The sequence below is a fragment of the Lycium ferocissimum genome, chromosome 10, assembly GCF_029784015.1.
Source record: "Lycium ferocissimum isolate CSIRO_LF1 chromosome 10, AGI_CSIRO_Lferr_CH_V1, whole genome shotgun sequence".
Classification (NCBI taxonomy): Eukaryota; Viridiplantae; Streptophyta; class Magnoliopsida; order Solanales; family Solanaceae; genus Lycium; species Lycium ferocissimum.
In genome coordinates this window covers 31,232,653-31,254,929 of record NC_081351.1, presented here as the reverse complement: position 1 = coordinate 31,254,929, position 22,277 = coordinate 31,232,653, and the positions used below count along the sequence as shown (strand labels likewise).

Here is a 22,277-nt window from a genome sequence, read left to right as displayed (position 1 = left end):
CCACTGAAGAATAAAGATAGTGGCTTTTATTTTATTAAATAAATAATTGTCCAAACAACAAATACCAAATAAAACATCAAAAAAGGAAACTTCTACGTTCTACCCTCTATTTCAAATTTACACCTTTAAGTAATGATCTCAAGGCAGTGTTAATATTAAACACACGAATAGCTCCTAATTTGAGTCCATAACTATATAATTCTTTTGCTATTAAAGAGATTTTGTACGTTGACATACTGCAATTGATAGAACAACACTTTTGCATGACATATTTTGCTTCCAAAACTATGTACGGAGCATTGAATTGCTTTTTTCATGGAGCATTGGACAGTTCATTTTAAATTAGCATAGTAGATTATTGATCATTCTCTTTCGAATGGTAAATGCCGAATACCGTACCGAAATTTACCGAACCGAAGTTTGATTTACCGAACCGAACCGAACTTTTTTGGTTCGGTATTTGGTATCTATTTTTAATTACCGATTACCGAACCCGAAATTTAGAAATACCGAAGCGAATACCGAACGCCCACCCCTATTAAGAACTGAGTGCATAAACAGACGTCTGTTCGGGAATGGGAAAATAGATAATAAATGAGAAAAAGGATGGAAAAGGCAAAAAAACAGGAATAAAGATAAATGGCATTCCTGGTCAATGAGGCTTGCTACGTCACTGGGTCATGTCCTGCAATTTTATATATATATATATATATATATATATATATATATATATATATATATATATATATATATACGATATAATTTTTTTTCTTGAATCTCCTAATTTAAATTCCCGATTTCGCCACTAATTAAGGCAGTTAAAATACAGCTGCAGGTGACTATGCCTAAAAATTTTGAAGCAATATAATTATACGTTTGGAATCATTCTGGACTAACTAGGGGTAGATTCTTAAGCATGCTTTCCGCAGAAATGTATATGTCCGAGTCATGTTCCCACTTATCTTCAAACACCAAAAGTATGCTAGGAAAGGCATATGTTCTCTTTCTACCCTGTGCAGTAGGAGTGTAGGATCAAGAAGATTTAGAATTGAAATTAATCTTGTAAAATTAACTTTTGAAGTTTTTACTACTGAGCTTATTTTTGTTTTTAAAATTATGAGACATATTATTAATTGCAACTTTAATAAAACTTTTATATACAAATAGATATTTCATATCGAAAATATCAAGTTTGGATGCACCCGATGCCGAAACATCGCATCCGCCTTTGCCTTCTGGGAGGACATCGCCTATCTCTGCTAATCGGCGTATCAAACCATATACTCCCTCATCTCAAATTATTTGTCGCTTTTTTATGTTACACACCCCTTAAGAAACATTAATTAGGAGGGGTGCTTGACCTACTTTACCCTAATTTATCCCGAAGTTATAATCTCTCTCGATTAAATGTTTAGTTTATTTACACTACTAAAAAACTGCTGAAAACCGACCAAAAATAATTGATATTTCCGACCTCACGAGGTCGGTTTCTGAAAAAATGCGACCAGAAAACCGACCTCAAAAGTAGGTACGGTATGGGCCGGTCGCAAACATTTAGCGACCTCGTAGTCGGAAAAAAGCGACCACACCAAGTCGGTACATGATTCAAAAAAAAAAAAAAGGAAAATTAACATACCGACCTCGTAGTGGTCGAGAAAAAAAGCGACCACACCTGGTGGGGTACATGATTCATCAAAAAAAAAAAGGAAAATTAACATACCGACCTCATGTAGTCGATATATTAATTTTCCTCTTTTTAAGTAAAAACATTAACAACCACACGGGGTCTGTAAATTATATATTTCTGAAGTTACCGACCTCATGTAGTCGGTATATTAAAAATTTTATTTATTTATTTTTATGTTACCGACCTCATGAGGTCGGTATATTAAAAATTACTTTTTAAGTAAAAGCATTAACAACCACGTAAATTCCGTAAATTATATTAGTTGTCGTATATTTTCAAGTTACCGACCTCATGTGGTCGATATATTGAAAATTTTATTTATTTATTTTATGTTACCGACCCATGAAGTCGGTCACTATAAATGTATGAATAATGACAATCATGAACCGCACGACCTCATGAAGTCGGGTTCTTTAAAATGTGGATATTGATATGAACACAACCCACCTCACGTGGTCGGTTTCGCAAAATGATATGAACACAACCGACCACATGAATAGGTTTATTTAAAAAATACGGAAAACGAAATTTTACGGAAAAAATTGGCGACGATACACTACTTTTACATTTGCCCACCTGTCAACAATGAAAATCAGTTCTATATTTAGCTAAAACCCGCTATACTAGCTGCCAACAATCTAACAAGCACATATAATAACATGCTACAACCCGCACTACATCAAATTTAACTCGAAACTACTTCAAATTGAATCAAAATGTAATTCAACATTCACAACAAAACATTAAACTACTTCAACTTTGTGCAAACATCCACAAAATTAACATTCTACTAATCTACATTAACTTAGTCTACAACATCAAGCTACTTTAACATTCACAAACATCACCAAACACTTCCACATTTTTACAATTCCACCAAAAAATTCATAAGTTAGTAAGATACTTAAAATTCAACCATGTCGTCACTTGTGTTTGACACGTGCTCCCCATCATCATCACCTTTACTTGACTCATCTACAAGTCCGTGTTCTTGACCAACCTCTCGATGTCGTGACCTAGATTGAGAATGGGGAGGTCGATGCCGGAGCTACGAGCGTCGTCGGGACAAGGGGGAACCGCCCTCGAAGAAAGTAATAAGTCTAATTGAGATTTCATACTTTTAAATGCTCGTCCCTCCGTCTCTCGTCCTCAACTGTACCGCAGCTGCTCGTCCCTCCGCCTCTCCCTAGCCTCCGGGGAACTGTAACTAGATAGATAGCTCAACAATCTTCCGCTCCATGGCCATAACACTCGCTCTATCCGACGACCAAAGATCATTGGAAGAACCTATGCCTTGCGGCGGCGACTGGAATTTACGAAATGCTCTATTTGCCATTCCATAAGTTGTGCCAAACCTAGTGGGGCCACCAACAGTCGCCATCCAAAGTTCATTCAATTGTTCATCTGTAGGCTCTGTGCCAGGTGGCAAACTGTTGCATAACTCAGCCCGTGATTGTTGAAATTGAATCTGAAATTGAACAAGGAAAATTAGCTTTTTAAATGGTAAAACCAATATAAGACACTATCTTATCGAAGCATATTTAAGTACAATTTCGAACTTGCACCCCATTCTCAAAATCTGAAAATGGAAGGGAAAACAGATCACTTTGCATGCTTTTCACTTATACTCTATTCTCATTGATCCAAACTACAAAGGTAATGATATGGGATTAGGTTATGCTCACGATGAATGCGCAAAAGTGCAATGACTGTTACATTGCAACAACATCATTGGAATATGCATTCGTAGAAAATATGGCACTTCATAATTTCAACGAAATTCTATTATCCATGATGAAAGACTAGTCTTTACCGAGATGGGTTAGCATGAAGAGTTGGGTTAGGTGTCATCGTATGCTTAGATAGGATTTGGTTCATGACATAAATATACGTAGATAAATATATATATATTCGTTTTTTTTTTCTCTCGAGAAGGGACATATATATATTCTTATTCTATCCGCACACCAGAATTAGAAACACATCGTTTAGTTTGTTTCTCCAAAAGTTCCAAAACAAGTGTGCCTAAGACTGGAAATTACACATCAACTAGGACAAATAGATTCTTTTCCCCCTAATTAGAAGAAAATCACAAGTGTGTAGCCTGCCATGAACTCAAAACCATGTGAAATCTTCAAATTTGGAGGGCTTCAAACTCGTTTATTCTTGTGATCTTTCTTCTCTAACTCATTCGTGCATTTTTTTTTTTTTTTTTGATAAGGTATGCATATCCTTGTATGCTTTAGAAGTGACACGGAGACAATGTAAAACAAGTGGAATAGCTAGAGAGAAAGATTGACAAGAATAAACAGTTTGAACTTCCGGATAACAAAGTCAAGAAATATAGGTATCTCTCGGTCATCAAAGTGAAATTACGAATTTGAAGTTTCTACTATAAATAGCAGATATTAATTGTTTTGCAATCCCCCAAACTCCAAGCAAGAAAATCAAAGAGTGCAAAAAGGACATTTAATAATTCTAGTTAGTAGTATCCCACAATATACATCTTATGTGCTTGTTATTTTAAAAAGACTAAGCCTTAACATATCTTATGAAATGCTAGTAGAACATACACTGCTCCTTGTTTCTTGTCTCTAATTCAAGACAAGAAACTTCGGTGATGTTATACTGCTTGAATTCCCTCGTACCTCTATTTGGCGTTGATCGAACCACTTGCACCGAAAAGTACAATTTTCTTTACTTGAAAACGAAAAACTCAGTTCTAGGATCTCCTTGATTACACCATAATAATCAACCCCGTTTGGTTTCCATCACCACCTTTAACCCAAACCCCACCGTTGTTAGTTTTCATATGATTGGAGTGTTCTTCGGTAGTAAACTTGAAACCATTTACCACATATTTGTCCATAGAACAGACGCTATCGGGTCCCCAAGATATGTCTTTCAAAAATTGGTCATGGTAACCATATTGTGTACTATGTACCTATTAGTCGTTAAGAAATAATAATTTAGCAATATCAGAACGAGCACTTTTTTTTTGTAAGATAGCTTTATGAAAAACCCATATAACACTTACGTAATCTTTGAACCACGTTGCAAACTGTTCGTACACTTCGAGACTCGTCTTTTTATCCGTACAGCAATCGCCCAACATAGTGGCAACGAGTTAGTCGTTATGCCTTCGTATACGTATAATTAGTGCAATATAATAGCTACTTACTCATAATATGATTGAACTTCCGGCAATTGACACAAGACATGTGTCAACGACTTAAACTCCATATCATTCAATTCTCTATTTTTACGTTTTTTGATCCCGTACCCGATCGATGAAGATAGATATCGCCGCGAAAGCATCATTGACACCTCCGTCGTAGTGCCGATTGGGCCGTTTCGCAAGCAAGGAACATCGTCTCCAAAGTAGTAAGAACAAAAACGAGATGTTTCTTTAGCAAGATATGCTTCGCAAATCGAGCCCTCCACTCGTGTCTTTGCACGATACCTCGCTTAGACCTACCAATAGTCCTGCATAATATTATATTAAGCGTGAGTTTTTAAATTAAACAATTTGATAGGAATAAATAAAAATTTAGACTCATTACCTCTCAAAAGGATACATCCACCGACATTGAACTCGGGCCTCCGAGTCCGGTTTCCGCAAGGTGAATTGAAGATGTTCCATCACATCGAAGAACCCCCTGGTAGAATCTTCTCCAACTTATTTGTGATTACAGAATATTCTTATGCATCCGTTCTAGGTTGTCTACCCTTAACGTGCTAGAACACAAGTCTTTGAAGAAAAAACTAATTTCGTCATAGGTTTCGTATCTCGGTAGGCAAGCCACTCAAATGCAAATCGGGAGTAAAGTTTCCATGAAAACGTGACAATCATGACTTTTCATCCCATGTAACTTTCCTTGCTCCATATCGACACGTTTTCCCAAATTTGATGCATACCCATAGGTGCATCTTCAAGTTCGGACCCACCGACAAATCTTTCGCTTTTTGCTCCATCGTGAATGAATAACCAGCCTTAGGCTTGAAGACTCGTTCGTTTGTCCCGTAACCATAACTCTTTTCGCTTGGCGTATTCCCGTACGTCCATTCTTGCCTTTGCATTATCTTTTGTCTTGCCCTTAACATCCATCGTCGTGTTGAACAAGTTATCAAAGTAGTTTTTTTCAATATGCATGACATCAAGATTATGTCGGAGAAGATTATCTTTCCAATATGGTAACTCCCAAAATATGCTTTGCTTAGTCGGTTATGTGGTCCGACCCATAGCCATCGAACTTGTACGGTGCTTCTTCAGTAACCTTCGGGAAGTTTTGAACCCTCTCCCAAATATCCTCTCCCGATAGTCTTGGAGGTGGACAATTTCGTTCAGTTGTGTTCTTCCTAAATGCATTTTTCATACTTCGAAACTCATGATCCATTGGCAAGAACCGGTGGCAATCAAACCATGAATTTTTATGGCCATATTTTAAAGTGAAAGATTTAGTATTTTTCATGCAAGAAGGACAAGCTAACTTTCCACCGTCATCCACCTGACAACATTCCGTAAGCGGGAAAGTCATTAATAGTCCACATTAACGGGGCCCGCAAATTAAAGTTCTGCCTACGCGATACATCAAACGTATCAACCCCTTCAACCCACAACAGTTTCAACTCATCAATTAAAGGTTGCAAGTATACGTCAATCAAAACTTTTGGATTACGCGGGCCAGGAATGATGCAATTAAGGAATATATATGGACTAGTCATACACAACTCGGGTGGAAGATTATACTGATGTTAAGAAAACAGCCACAAGAATAGGGAGGCTATAGGAATATGGAGCTGAATCCATCCGAACATAAACCCAACCTAATGTTCCGTGGTTCAAATTGCCAAGTCCGGGATATGTTCTATCAAAATGCTTCCAAGCTTCTCCATCCGATGGATGACACATAACACCAGCGCCTTCTATTCTCACTATGCCATCTCATACGAGGCGAGCTTTTTGATGCGTACAATCTCTTTAACCTTGGTATAAGAGGTAAGTAACGCATCGCCTTAAAAGCAACTCTCTTCCCGCTACGAGTCCGCTTAAAACGAGCTCTGCCACAAAACTTACAAGATTCTAGACCGACATCATCCTTATAATATAACATGCATCCATTTTCACAACAATCAATTCTATAGGACGAGAGTCCTAACTTTGACACCAATCTCTTTGCCTTGTAGTAGCCTACCGTGTATCTCTAGATTCGGTCAACTAATTCACGTATAAGGTTAATCACGCATCCATTGCCCCTCGAGGAACATTCCAACGCTTTGATACTTATTAATCTAACAGAATAGACAATTGAGAGTGTGGACTCCCGTCACACAAAGGCCGACTAGCATCTTTCAACCGTTCAAAAAATGACTAGCTTCCCTCATTAGGATCTTCTTCAACATGGTTACTCGATTCAAAATCGGAACGCATCCCATAAGCATCCCGAATCATGTTGTGCATTCTATAATTTTGGACGTCTGTGTTACCGCCGACCTACTACCTTCGCCAACAACAAAGTTTTGAAATCCTCCCCAAACCGATCCGTTTCTCCATGACTAGTCCACATCGTATAATTTAATTAAAAGCCGTGGGTATAGAGATGAAGCCTAACAATATCTGGTGTCTCATAATTCCTACATGCACATTTCTCACAAGGACACCTAACCAAGCCTTCTATTATAAAAGGTTCAAGTGTCATTGCATATTCAACAAAAGCGATGACACCATCCATAAATTCTTGCCTCATCCCCCTCTACCATCATTTGTTCTACAAGACATCCAACTACGAGATTCCATCTACACAAATTACACAAGATTTGAAATTGTTAATACACAAAATTCAATGTTTAATTTAAACATTAAAATATATCGCACGTAATGGAATTTGTAGAAGTGGTGTGACATACTTGTTGAAGTTGCTACTAAATGCTTTAAATCCTATGGGAAGAGAACATGATGGTAATTTTTACTAACTCGGCTTTTCGTTTTAGGTGTCTTTGCATGCAAGGGAACACGTAAACACCAAATGGGGTGAAAGTAGGAGAGGATGCTTGTATCACTAATCTTAGGGTCAGTCAAGTCACAGATCGAAGTAGGTGAGTGCTACATCAAAGATAAATAACGAGAGAACCAAACCACAAACAATGGGTGCAATCATTCAAACCAAGAAGGAGTCATTTTTATATTCAAACCAAGAAGGAAAATAATTAGTTTATTCTCTAACCTGCAAACTTAGATAAATAAGTGAAGATGTGGAGGGTGATATAGTACTTTTTTATATTTAAAACATTTATTTTAACTTCAATAAAATAACCAAACTTATCACAATATCCTTATTTTAAGTTTTGTGGATGCCACCCTAAGCCTGCTTCTAAAAACAACAAATTATCGGACAAATGAAAGCTTAAAAACCATCTCTGCTAGCATACATCAACAAAGCACTAAAAGCAAGAGTTCAAAGTGGAGCAAAATTGAGTGAGTTGAAACGAGTAATTTACCATTTGATAAATAAACATGATGTGCCATATATTGGAAAGTAAACAAAGAGCATATTAAGCAATAAGAAATAAGAAAGAGTAGTACGAAGTACTAACCTTAACGTTCGACAGAGTAGTACGACACTATCCAAACAAGCTAAGTTCGCACATTAAGCGTGAGTAAATCTACCAACGCAATTTGCAGCCACCGGCGTAGTATCCGAGAATGGAAAATAAATCGAATGGTCCATCAAATTATTACCCCTTCACAGAAATTAACAAATTTACCAACTTTCCATTTTAATCAATCAAAATCTTCATAACAGAATTAAAACCTAATGTTAATGGAATGGGGGCTGTCATTAATAGACCTTAATCTTCTTAAAAAAAGTTAAAACCTAACCCTAGAACTAAAACGTAATCCTAAAAGAAGGAAGTCGTCAAGAATAAATACCTTAAATGGCTAGGAACCGAATAACAATCTCAGGAAATTTCACATTAATCAACTCCGAGGAATCAAGAATGGAAAGTCGATCCCGAAATCAAAGAAATCGTTCAACAAAGCGTTGAACCGAATCCCTAAAAACGGAGATGGAGAGTGAAAAATAATTGGTACTATATGATAATGAGTAAGGGGGCATGTATGTATGTTTGTATATTTAGGAGAAGGAAAACGACATTTCTAAAAAAATTCTGTGACAAATCACAAAAACTGTTGGAAAACCGACCAAAAAGGGAAAAAAAATACCTCGGTTGGACGGCGGACGGCGCCGGCGACTACGACGTCGGGAACTGGGCTTCGGACGGCGGGCAATGAGCGATGAGCGATGGGCGATGGTGTCACGACCCAACCCCGTGGGCTACGACTAGCGTCCGAGCTGGACACCCGTACGTACCTACTTACCAAATCGACATAATCATATCTTATTCATGCCCAACATTGCTAATTTACATGAATATTATTCTGAAGCGATCGCGAATATCGTACAGGCCTCTAACACAAACAACAGAATCATATGACGGGACAGGGCCCCGCCGTACCCAGAATAGTCATAAACACAAAGACATGTATAACTAAAAGATCCGTACTAAAAATGTGGGCTCCGGATCAAGAGCTCTCCGAACCGCAACGTATATCCCAGTCGACCAATCACCTCGAAGACGCGTCTCAGACCCCGCGTGGCATGAAACGCAGCCCCCCAAAGAAGGGGGTCAAGACTAAAAAATGTACCGAGTATGTAAAGTCGAAATACCGTAAATGTAGTCATAAGTAAATCCGTATGTACGAAGTATAGTCAACAACCATAATCGAATCGTACACACAGGGGTATAGTGGACGAGCCGTATCAAAATCAAAGGTGCGGCTTGACATACCGAATCATGATCTAGAGTCGAAGGTACAGAAAATGCGTGCTATCGAATATCAAAATGCCTACTTTCGGCATTTTAAGTGATGCAATCGCAGTCACACACAAGGCACGTGAACATGGTCGCCACTCCCGTCTCTGGCGCCATAACATATCATATCGTAGACACGGTGCCCGGGGACATATACCACGCCGGGAAACCGGACATATCATATCATAATATAGACACGGTACCCCGGGAGCCGGACATATACCACGAGAACCCGGGAACCGGTCACATCACAATCCATTTGCACGGTAACTGGGGACGGACATATACCACAGTACCCCAGAACCGCACGCGGTAACCGGAGACGGACATATACCACGGTTCGAACCGACCACCGTGCACTCCGAGACGGACATATACCGCATCCCGAGACGGACATATCATACTCCATATACACTAGAATCGGGACGGATATATACCACGGTACTCCCCGGAACCGAACACCTCGTACTCGAATTTATGTGTGGAACCCGGCCCTCGGACAAAGGGTTTCGGCGAACCAAACGCACGATACATAAGCCCGGGATCCGGCGAAGGAGATCATAACAAGTGCACGAGCGAGTAGTAAGAAACTAAATGCGCATAAATCAAGACTCTATGGAATGATCGAACGTCACCGTCGCATTATTCGCAATGCATTACTTAATCGGAATGCTTATATCGAAGACTTATATCGAATATTTGTGCGTCAATATTCTTGTATCAAAATATTTGTATCGAGTGCTTGTATCAAAATACTTATGTCGAACACTTATATCAAAGTACTTATATCATAATACTTATAGTGAAATACTTTTATCGAAATATTTATAACGGGTTACTACCGTATGATTCCTTGTATCAAACCACGTCGGGATATTCGCATCGGAGCGCGTATATCGAATACTTATCCCAAAAATATTCATATCGAGAATACTTATATATCGATTGGGGTACTCGTATCGAACTACGCATGCCGGAGTATTTATTTCAGAATAGTCAAATCAGATTACTCATAACATAATATCTATATCAGAATACGTATATCAAAATGCTTGTGTTAGAATATTTATATCAGGATACTTGTATCGGAACACTTATATTAGAATACTTATGTCGGAATCCTCACACCAAAATACTATTGTCAGAACGCCTATGTCAGAATACTTGTATCAGAATTCTTATGCCAAAATTCTCATATCAAAATGCTTATATCAAAATGCTTATAACAGATTACTTATGTCAGAATACATATCTTGGAATCCTCGTAGTTGAGTACTTTTATCAGATTACACATTTCAAAATATTCGTATCACAATACTTGCATTCAAATACTTATATCAGAGTTACCAGATACTTATAACAAACTCGCAACGATAGCCAAAGGTTTCCATAAATTTTCGTACGGAAATAAGACAAATAGAATTATACAAATAGGTCTCGGGGATTGCGGGCCCACCTCGGGTCAAGCCGAGGCGGCGGACATGAATTGCAAATATTAGGGTCCATAAAGTCATCTATGAAAGTTTCGGAGCGATTCGGATACATTTACGGAAGTTATGGAGGTTTAGGCATTCTTGACCAAATGTAAAGATTATAGTTCAAATGCGGCTAATGAATAGTACTCAAAATCAAACTCGGATTTCCAAGAGCAGAATTATCCCCGAGGTGCCGGTCTTAACCTAGTATGACTAGGACATTCCAAATGGAGAAAAGGTAGGCTTTACATACCTTAGTTGCGCCTTAGGCTCGTCCGAACTCAAATCCCGTTTCGACAAAACCTATAAATGGTCACGTTTACCAAATGTTAACTACGAGGCTTTTGGCATTCAATCTTGAATTAGTACTTGTCTCACCGAAATTTCGGCGGCACCTCCCCTACAAAATACGACACCCGAGAATTTAACTCGGCCAAAATAATTCAACAACAACACCAACAACCATTTCACGACACAATATAGCATAACTAGTCTTCTTTCCAACATAGTGAAATAGCTTTCATTCCCACTTCACATTTTCAATTCAATACCAACATTCTCATATTCACTTACTAATCGAGATCACTCCAATACAATTCGAAATCATTTCATATCATTCTTACAAAATATTCACAAAATATACAAAATATACAAATTTTCCCACCAAAACCATAATTCATCGAAACTCTAATCTTCAACATACATATTCGTAACACATTTCCATCTTCCTATTTCATCAACCATAATCATAATTTGCACCTTGAAAACTTCATTTCCATAATATCATAAAAACCATCCTAAAATGACAAAATTTTCTATATTCCATTCCAATGCCAACTTAAAACCATTTTACTTTCATTCACATTATAAGGGTCACAAACAACACAACTAACACATTAAACAAAATTAATTCATTCCCTTCTACTTTACGCACCACACGGCCATACCCTATATTTTCAACTTCAACCAAATTCATTCAACTTCCACTTCCAATATGAATTCCACCATAACCACAACTAGATTACAACATAAAATTCAACTCATATTATTTATACAACAATGCATACACACACGGCTACATGCACACCCGCTTTGCAACCTTCCATATTTCCATAGATTCTACTCATTCCCATATACTACAACACAAACAAACCTTCATAACATAAATAAAAGGGATGAATTCTTACCTTTTTCTTCTAACTTCTTCACTTAACCAAAGTGTTGGATTGATGAAACAAGTGCTCAATCTTCCAAAACAACTACACTAAGTTGTAGAGGACCCTTGAATTAGTGAGAATACCACAAGAAAATAATTTTTGGAGGAAGATTTTATGGAGCTAAAATTTGGTGGACATGGCCGAATGCCATGCTTTTTTTCTTGCTCTTGTTCTTTGTTTTTCTCCTGTTCCTTGAAGCTTCCAAATGATAAGACTCCCTTATATAATTTGTCACATGGAAAATTAATTAAATCAAATGGGCTTGGCCATGTATGGCCGGCCACCCCTCTTTATTGGGCCTCATTTTTTTTTTTTTTGAGCCCAATTGGTTATAAATCTTGTTTTGTAATTCCCGAAATAAATTTCCAGAATTCCAATTTTGCCCTTGGCCTTCCTCAATATTTCACATTCATATTTTTCAGAGAACAACAACATACATATTGACCAAAATCAAAATATTGCCTTATTTACAAGTCACAATTATTTTCGAATTTCCCGAATATGCAAAAGTACGGGATATAACAGATGGGCGGCGATAGGCGGCGATGGCTGAAATCGAGGCAATGAAAAGAGGGGGAAATGAAAAATGGGGAAAAGTGGTGTTAGGTATGTGATATTAATTTGATTTAGCGACCTCATGAGGTCGGTTACCGTAATTAAATTATTTTTATTTTTAAATGTTCCGACCTCGTGTGGTCGGTAATTGAAAAATTGTTTTTAGATTTTTTTTAATTATGCATTCCGACCACGTGAGGTCGCCCAATTAAATATATATTTAATTTTTTAAAAATATTTACCGACCTCGTTTAGTCGGTATTGTTTAGCATGACAACTTTGCGACCTATTGAGGTCAGTCATGTGTTTTGTGGAATTTATTATTAAATTACCGACTTCAGGAAGTCGGTATTTTAAAAAAAAAAAATTATAAAATTAAAAGCATGCTTATACCGAATTCATGATTCGCAATATAGCGTTTTCCTAGGTGAGGTCGCTTTTAATGTCGTTTTTCAATAGTTTTTTAGTAGTGTTATGTGTCATCTCCATTAATGATAAAACTCTACTAAGGGTAAAATGGAGATAAAATATTAATTATATCTTGAATTTCTAAAACGACAAATAATTTGCGACAATTATTTTTAGTAATCACGATAAATAATTTGAGACGGAGGGAGTAATATATAGATGCTACTGATAGATCTATTTACCGTACTTAAGGGAGCCACAAGTTGGCAGTACTAAATAATTTTTATATTATCAATGCATTGAACGTAAACTCAACAAATTTATGTTTATTATCTCTTTCGTTGTATTTGTTTTGGTAATCTTAATATTTTTTCGTGCCTAGACAAATATGGATCATAGAAATCATACGACCACAAGATACTTCTCCCTATAACTGATATCATTATGATGACATCATCAGGCTTGCGTATTTTGGCCGGTGAAAAAGATATTCATCACTTTTTTTCTAAACAGAATCCCGATTATTATTTTGCCTTTAATCCTGAACTACGTGTTGCTTTTTGGTCCAACAGGGTTATTCATGAATATAACACTCGGGTTAGACACTGCAACGAATAAGAATAATTTTCATCTAGTCACCACTATTAGGCTTCCTTGGACCTACAACTAATGATGTGCTAGAAAGAATTATTTCAGGAAAAATGAAGTATTAATAGTTATTTAAATCCTTTATTATTTCTAATTTTAGCTGTCTTATCAAATTTTACTCACTTTTGTTCGATGACGAATTTTTTTCCTAGTCTCCATTTCGCTCTTGTTGCAATTTGTTTGTTAGGTGAGAATATGTAAGAAGCTTAAATGTAAAAATTAAGGATATGTTAATATGTTGTTTTCGTATATTTGACTTGCAGAGCAATTAGTTCAGTTCCCCTTCTCCCCCACCCCCCCGGTCTGCAACCTCGAAAATTCTGAAATTTGAAGGGGCACCTAGCGACATTTCATAATCATAAGGACATTTTGCATCAATTTATTAGTACTAAAAAGAAAAGAGATTAACTAATATTCATGGACGATATAAAAACTTCTTACACTCTCAGGTCACCTTTACCTGTTGTAGCATGTAATCTGTCATATTTTAAAGGTAAAATTCATGTGTGGTCACTCAAATTTATTTTATTGAGCTAAAGTCACTAAATTATCGTTTGTAACAAAAATCATTTAGCTTTGCCTAGATATGACAAAAAGTCACTAAACTATTTTGTGTAATAGAAAGAATCACTAAATTTTGCTTAAGTATCACAGATAGTCACTAAACATTTTTTCACCAAAAGTAATTCAACTTTGTTTAAGTATCACATAAAATGTTTCTCCCATGGCTTTATGTGATATTTGGGCAAAATTATATTGAGCAATTTTTTATTTTTTTTACAAAAAATCGGTTTAGTGACTTTATTGTAATAAAATAAAGCTTGAGTGAGCATCCATAAAATTATCCATAAAAATTAACCCCTTATTTTCGATATTGTAAATCCACTTTTTATAGAGGATTACCCGTAGATATATTTTTGGTGACCTTAAAAAAAATATTTATATTGTCAATATATAACTAAATCTTGAAACTCAGGATTTCCACAAAAAAAAAAAAAAAATGCATAACAGAAGATAAAGAAATCGTCAGTCAAAAAGTAATTAGTCAAAAGAAATTCAGTTAAGGTGGACACGGAAAAGACTATAGCGACTGGGTGAAGAATAAAAAAATTAAAGGATGCTCCTCAGTGAAGAACTTGTTACTATAAATTAAAGAAAAGAGATTAACTAATATTCATGGACAATATAAAAACTTCTTACACTCTCAGGTCACTTTACCTGTTGTAGCATGTAATCTGTCATATTTTTAAGGTAAGATTCACGTGTGGTCACTCAACTTTATTTTATTGAGCTAAAGCCACTAAATTATCATTTGTAAGAAAAATCATTTAACTTTGCCTACATATGACAAAAAGTCACTACAGTAGTTTGTGTAATAAAAAGAATCACTAAATTTTGCTTAAGTATCACAGATAGTCATTAAACATTTTTTTCACCAAAAGTAATTCAACTTTATTTAAGTATCACATAAAATGTTTCACCCATGACTTTATGTGATATTTAGGCAAAATTATATTGAGTTTTTTTTTTTTTTTTTTTTTTTTTTTTAACAAAAAATCAGTTTAGTGACTTTATTGTAATAAAATAAAGCTTGATTGATCATCTATAAAAATTAACCCCTTATTTTCGATATTGTAAATCCACTTTTTATAGAGGATTACCCGTAGATATATTTTTGGTGACCTTAAAAAAATATTTATATTGTCAATATATAACTAAATCTTGAAACTCAGGATTTCCACAAAAAAAAAGCATAACAGAAGATAAAGAAATCGTCAGTCAAAAAGTAATTAGTCAAAAGAAATTCAGTTAAGGTGGACACGGAAAAGACTATAGCGACTGGGTGAAGAATAAAAAAATTAAAGGATGCTCCTCAGTGAAGAACTTGTTACTATAAATATTCCTTCATTAGTCCAAATACTTATCACTCGAACAATTAGCATCCTCGTACAGAAAAAAATCGTCTTTTTGTATCTTCTTTTCTCAACACAGCACATATACAATTAAACAAAATCAGCGACAACAATTAAACATGCTGGAATTTATTAGGCCTAATAGTAGGAACAACATAAAGTGTCTCTGCAGTCAGGTACCTTTGACCGAGGAACAACTGACCAAAGTTATAAAGAAATATGATTCAAACGGCGACAGTTACCTCAGCAAAGGAGACTTGAAGGAGATTTTCCAGCAACTGGGCTCCACCGCCCCGTGGTGGCGAGCCTCCCGAGCGCTCCACCATGCCGATAAGAATGGCGATGGACGTATTGATATGGAGGCGGAATTGGATCAACTGGTCAAATATGTTAGAAAGCATGGTTATACACTAGGACACGCTTGTTGCAACAAGTAAATATGGGAAGTTTGCATGTCTTTTTGGCCTTCTAGGTTGTTAGATGATAAAATATTAATCTGTCTATGGGTTTGGGTTTGTAGGTAATTTCCTCTTTGTGTGAGGTTTGTAGTTTTCTCTTTGTGTGAGTTTTCCCGTAATTGTATTTCTACCTGTACTAATGTACATGGGCAAATTCAGGATTTGAAGTATTGTGCGTTTCGATCTACTGCAATCTCAAATTAATACCACACTAATAATTGGATTCACAGTCAAATATTTATTAAATTTTTAATAACTTTCTTTTTTTATATATACAAGATCTAAGTAAAAGTTACTGATTTCATGTGAATCCATAACCAACCTTCTAGATCTGTAACTACTATTGATGGACTTGAAGTATTGTGCGTTTTCATCTACTGCAATCTCAAATTAATACCACACTAATAACTGGATTCACAGTCAAATATTTATTAAATTTTTAATGACTTTCTTTCTTTATATATACAAGATCAAAGTAAAAGTTACTGATTGCACGTGAATCCATAACCAACCTTCTAGATCTGTCACTGATGAACGGATGCATTTGAGTTTTAAAGTTTGCTCCAATAGCTTAGCCGCCTCCTCCTCCTCCTCCTCCTCCTCCCACTACTAAAAAACTACTGAAAACCGACCAAAAATAATTGATATTTCCGACCTCACGAGGTCGGTTTCTGAAAAAATGCGACCTCAAAACCGACCTCAAAAGTAGGTCTGGTATGGGCTGGTCGCAAATATTTAGCGACCTCATGAGGTCGGAAAAAGCCGACCACACCTGGTTTGTACATGATTTGTCCAAAAAAAGGGAAAATTAACATACCGACCTCATGTGGTCGGTATATTAAATTATTACTTTTTAAGTAAAGCATTAATGACCACATGGGGTCTGTAAATTATATTAGTTTTTGTATATTTTTTCAAGTTACTGACCTCATGTGGTCGGTATATTGAAAATTTTATTTATTTCTTTTTATGTTACCGACCACATGAGGTCGGTCACTATAAATGTATGAATAATGACAATCATGAACCGACCTCATGTAGTCAGGTTCTTTAAAATGTGGATATTGATATGAACACAACCGACCTCATGTGGTCGGTTTCGCAAAATGATATGAACACAATCGACCACATGAGGTCGGTTTCTTTAAAATCTGGGAAATGAAATTAAAAAAAACAACCTCATGAGGTCGTTTACGAAATATTGCGACATCGCTACTTTTACTTTTTGTACCGCCCACTTATCAACAATGAAAATCAGTTCTATATTTAGCTAAAACCAGCTCTAATAGTTGCCGACAATCCAACAAGCACATATAATAACATGCTACAACCCACACTACATCAAATTTAACTCGAAACTACTTCAAAGTTGAATCAAAATGTAATTCAACATTCACAAAAAACATTAAACTACTTCAACCTTTGCAAACATCCACAAAACATTATACTAATCTACATTAACTTAGTCTACAACATCAAGCTGCTTCAACATTCACAAACATCCACCAAACACTTTCACATTTTTACAATTCCACCAAAAAAATTCATAAGTTAGTAAGATACTTAAAAGTCAACCATGTCGTTATGTGTTTGACACGTGCTCCCCATCATCATCACCACTACTTGGCTCATCTAAAAGTCTGTGTTCTTGACTAACCTCTCGATGTCGTGACCTAGATTGAGAATGGGGAGGTCGATTCTTGGAGCTACGAGCGTCATCAAGACAAGGGGGAATCACCCTCGAAGAAAGTAATAAGTCTAATTGAGCTTTCATACCCGCAAATTGCTCGTCCCTCCGTCTCTCCCTATCCTCTGCAGCCTGTAGCTGCTCGTCCCTCCGCCTCTCCCTAGCCTCTGAGGCTTGTAACTGGATAGATAGCTCAACAATCTTCTGCTCCATAGCCATAACACTCGCTCTATCTAACGACCCGACATCATTGGAAGAACCTATGCCTTGCAGAGGCGACTGGAATTTACGAAATGCTCTATTCTCCATTCCATAAGTTGTGCCAAACCTAGTGGGGCCACCAACAAACGCCATCCAAAGTTCATTCAGTTGTTCATCTGTAGGCTCTGTGCCAGGTGGCAGACTGCTGCATAACTCAGCCCGTGATTGTTGAAATTGAATTTGAAATTGAACAAGGAAAATCAGCTTTTTAAATGGTAGAACCAATATAAGACACTATTTTATCGAAGAATATTTAAGTACAATTTCGAACTTGCACCCCATTCTCAAAATCTGAAAATGGAAGGGAAAACAGATCATTTTGCATGCTTTTCACTTATACTATATTCTCATTGATCCAAACTAGAAAGGAAATGATATGGGATTAGAGTTTATGCTCTGCAGGTTTATAAAAATTGCAGCTGACTGTTACATTGCAACAACATCAGTGGAATATGCATCAGAGAAAAGATGGCACTTCATCATTTCACTGAAGCAGTTCTTTGGTTATCCCATGATCAAAGACTAGTCTTTACCATTAGTTACAATGCAAATTTAATAATTCTAGTTAGTTTGATATTAGCAATTTGTAATACCAACTTCGGTACTGCCATTAAGAAATTTCAACTCTAATAAGATGTTGGAGATCAAACTTGTTTAACTTTACTGAAGATCTTTCAAGTTATTTTACGTTTGTTATATTCGAGCTCTTCCACGGGGTAATGGTCTTTGTCATTAGAATTATTTTGCTTCAGGACATTTCGGGACTGCTTTTATTACTGGCTATAGATAAATCATGTACTTATAAATGGTACTTCAATTCATAAACTTTCCAAATAAGTTTAGGTTTCCAGAATTGAAATATGATGTCTGGCTGTTATGAAACTCAGCTTTAATACAGTAAAAAATTGCATTTGTCAATGCTAAGTTGGTAGCTGTGTCAATATATTGATGGGAGACCAGAAAGAAATAAATGGGATAGAAACCAAAAAACATGCTTGACTGCTCCTTCACAAAAAGAATCATGTCGGGTGCTGACTGAGGTTCTTTCCGAAGTGAACTCTCCCTAGTTTACATGTACAATATCTTTTAGAAAGCCTCTATCTGTGACAGCAAGTAGAGGAAGAGAGAATTTTTGTGATTCTTATTGAAGCTTTTATTTTGTCCTAGTCTAGTTTTCATTTTCTTTTTCTTTTCTCCTTCTTCAGTCGAAGTTCTTATTAGAGTTGAGTTGAACTTCGGTACTGATATATATTAGCAATTTAAGAAAACATCTTTCCTTATATGTTCACATATATCCACTGACAAAAGCTGCAAATTGCAATTTGCAGTAGTACTACTACTATATATAAATAGTTTTCTTTTCTTTTTCATATATTCATATGGAACCAATTAGAGAAAGTGAAGAGATAAAAGCAATAGATATATTACTATCCAAAGGGTAAAATCCTGGCTTGATAAAAGCACATGAAAAGTAGAAGCTTCTGTTTTAGAAAAAGAAATTCAATTAAACTTACATAAAACTGCTCAGCCCGTTCCTCGATCCATTCGTCTAGTTCTTCACTGTTTTTCTTCTTCCTTACGTGAGTGATTTTGGATGCCTCATCTTGAGGCAATATCCTCTTTTCTTTGAGTTCCTGCAAAAAGAATAATTGAGTAATTAATAAAGAAAATGAAATAAATTGATTATCCTACAATAGGACTAAAGGAAAAATACCAGCTCCTTCCTCACAGCCGCTTGGCTCTTACCCCACTAGTGTGTAGGGAGCCACCCTTTGTAGAATTTCTGGCCTTCTTCCCTTTTTCACTTTGTTTCGTAAATTCATCAGACGCCCAGTACTGCAATAGCTTGTCATAGGCCTCAGGACGGATCCAATCAGGCTTTGCTTGTTCTTCACGTACCCTTCCTAATGCACCCTTTAGCAGCTGCCCTGCTTTCTTCTCGAAGTTTTGGGCGACATGAGCTTCATGTTCCGGGAGCCAGAAACACTTTCTCTGCAATGAATAGTAATGACTTTATTAATAAGGAATCAATCAATATTATAGTAAATTATTTGAATAAAAATAATAAATTCATATACCTTAAAGGTTAGATAGATCTGTCTCTTCTAGTCTAGTTCCACCTTGCCCCAAGTCGGCGAGTCCGTGAGAGAACCCTGTGAGGTCGCTTAATTGTAGAAATTTTTTTGAATTTTTTTTAAATAACATACCGACCTCATGTGGTTGGTACTGTTTAGCGAGTCAGGTTTGCGACCTCATGAGGTCGGTAACGTATTTTTAGGAATTTATTATTAAATTAGCGACCTATTGTGGTTGGTTCTTGTAAAATAAAAATTAAAAAAAAAACATGCTTATGCCGACTTCATGAGGTCTTTTTTTTTTTTTCCGACCTCATTGAGGTCGGTTTTTGTAGGTTGGTTTTCAGCAGTTTTTTAGTTGTGTCCTCATTCTTTTTTTCAATTTAACCAGTCCGTATTTGAAATAATTAATTTGACTAGTTGGAAATTGTGTTTAATAGGACTACTAAAAAGGAAAACCGACTCTACTTAAAGGTATTCCAGCTATTCCCATGCTCAAACTTGGTACATCTAATTAAAAGTAGCATTAAGATCTCAACTATTCCATCACAACTTCACAATCCCTGATGGTTTTTCGTGTTATTAACAACTTGAGAGTTGAGAGGAAAAAGAAAAAGAAGTAAAATTATCTAGGTTGATTATATTATGAAGATTTACCCGTTGTTTTGAGTCAACTATCCATAGTATAATGAATTGAATTATACACTAACTGTGTACAAAAATTAGACTCTACTTATATTATTTCTCAAAGTTACTGTGAATGTAGGATCGATATGTTATGTTCAGGCACCATTTATGTTGCAATTTTTTACGTGTAACTAGGGGTGTCAAATGGGCGGGTTGGGCTGAATTTGAACATATAAAATGAGCTTAGTTAATAAATGAACGGATTATTTGTTACACCTCGCATTCTCAGAGCATGAGCATGCCACGTACTTCACCATATTAATGGAGTATCGGAGACGTTCCATGAAGTTTTGGAAGGTACAAGCCATATGGGAAGTTCGTAACAATGAAGTAAAGGATGAATTACGATCTCGTAAGTCGTAACCAGGAAGGACAACCTTGAAACCAAAGGACATGACCATTATCAAGTATGATTAATGATAAATATCATGTATGGAGAGTTTTAGAAGATTCCGGGACCAAGCAAAGCGAAGAAAATAAGTTTGTCGAAAATTTGAAAAAAAAGTTGGCAGAATTCTGGACAGAATTTTGGGTCAACTTTGGAGGGGTATATCTCCGAGTATATGAGGAGTTTTAAGATGTTTCAAAAGCCTAAAATGAAGTTCATCAAGTCTAGTTTCGAACGCAACAAACCGTTCGTCAATCCGACATGGAGCAGGGAATTATGGGCATTTTAAAGCGGACAGTCAGAGGAATCCGAACCTAGGCGGGAATCCGAAAAATCCACTTAACAGCCCACTTATGTTTTGACCCCGCCCAATCCGAATTTGGCACCTATAAAAGGGCCTCTACACTTCATTTTAGTCATTTTTCTTCAACTCCATAATCCTCTAGAACTCCCTAACCTCTCTAGAATTTTCCACACTTCTCTCTCCACTACAAGAATATTCTTGAAGGCTCTCCACCATTCCAAAACATTCTATACTATCACAAAAGAGGATTAAACTCCAAAGCCCCAAGCTAAGTCATGGAGAAGGATTGTTCTTGTCTCCACTTAATGTTGTGATAAATTTGGTCTTGGAAGAAGTTAAGTGGGGTGAAGTTCTTCTAGTGTAAGGTATGTTCTCCATCCTATTTCTCATGATTAAGTTGATTTGAAGGTTTAGCAAGTCCTATAAAAAAAGAGAATCATAGTATAGAAGTTGCAAATTATTAAAGTGAAGATAATGTCTATGGAATGAATTTGAAAGGAGATTTTGGATTAAGTTGAGATTAAATTGAATATAATTCTTTGATTATGGTACTGTGGATATTGTTATGGTTAGTTGAGAAATTTGGAAAACAGCGTGTGGGATGTTTTATGGAGCCTATTGGGGTTGATAATATTGTTG

General features: G+C 36.3%; 1 protein-coding gene and 1 long non-coding RNA gene across 2 annotated transcripts; both read right to left on the bottom strand.

The window, feature by feature from the left end:
- Positions 1 to 2,468: 2,468 nt before the first annotated feature.
- LOC132033366 (uncharacterized) lies at positions 2,469 to 18,388 on the bottom strand. The gene is made up of 2 exons (XM_059423323.1): positions 17,634 to 18,388; positions 2,469 to 2,497 (listed from the first exon to the last, which is right to left on the bottom strand). Exon 1 carries the CDS (start codon positions 18,275 to 18,277, stop codon positions 17,819 to 17,821), a length of 459 nt encoding a protein of 152 aa, XP_059279306.1. The 5' UTR covers positions 18,278 to 18,388; the 3' UTR covers positions 2,469 to 2,497; positions 17,634 to 17,818.
- Positions 2,898 to 20,341, bottom strand: LOC132033367 (uncharacterized). Its single transcript, XR_009408724.1, has 4 exons — positions 20,263 to 20,341; positions 19,899 to 20,176; positions 19,699 to 19,818; positions 2,898 to 3,155 (listed from the first exon to the last, which is right to left on the bottom strand). It is a non-coding gene; the product is annotated as an uncharacterized LOC132033367 (long non-coding RNA).
- Between the last annotated feature and the right edge of the window lie 1,936 nt (positions 20,342 to 22,277).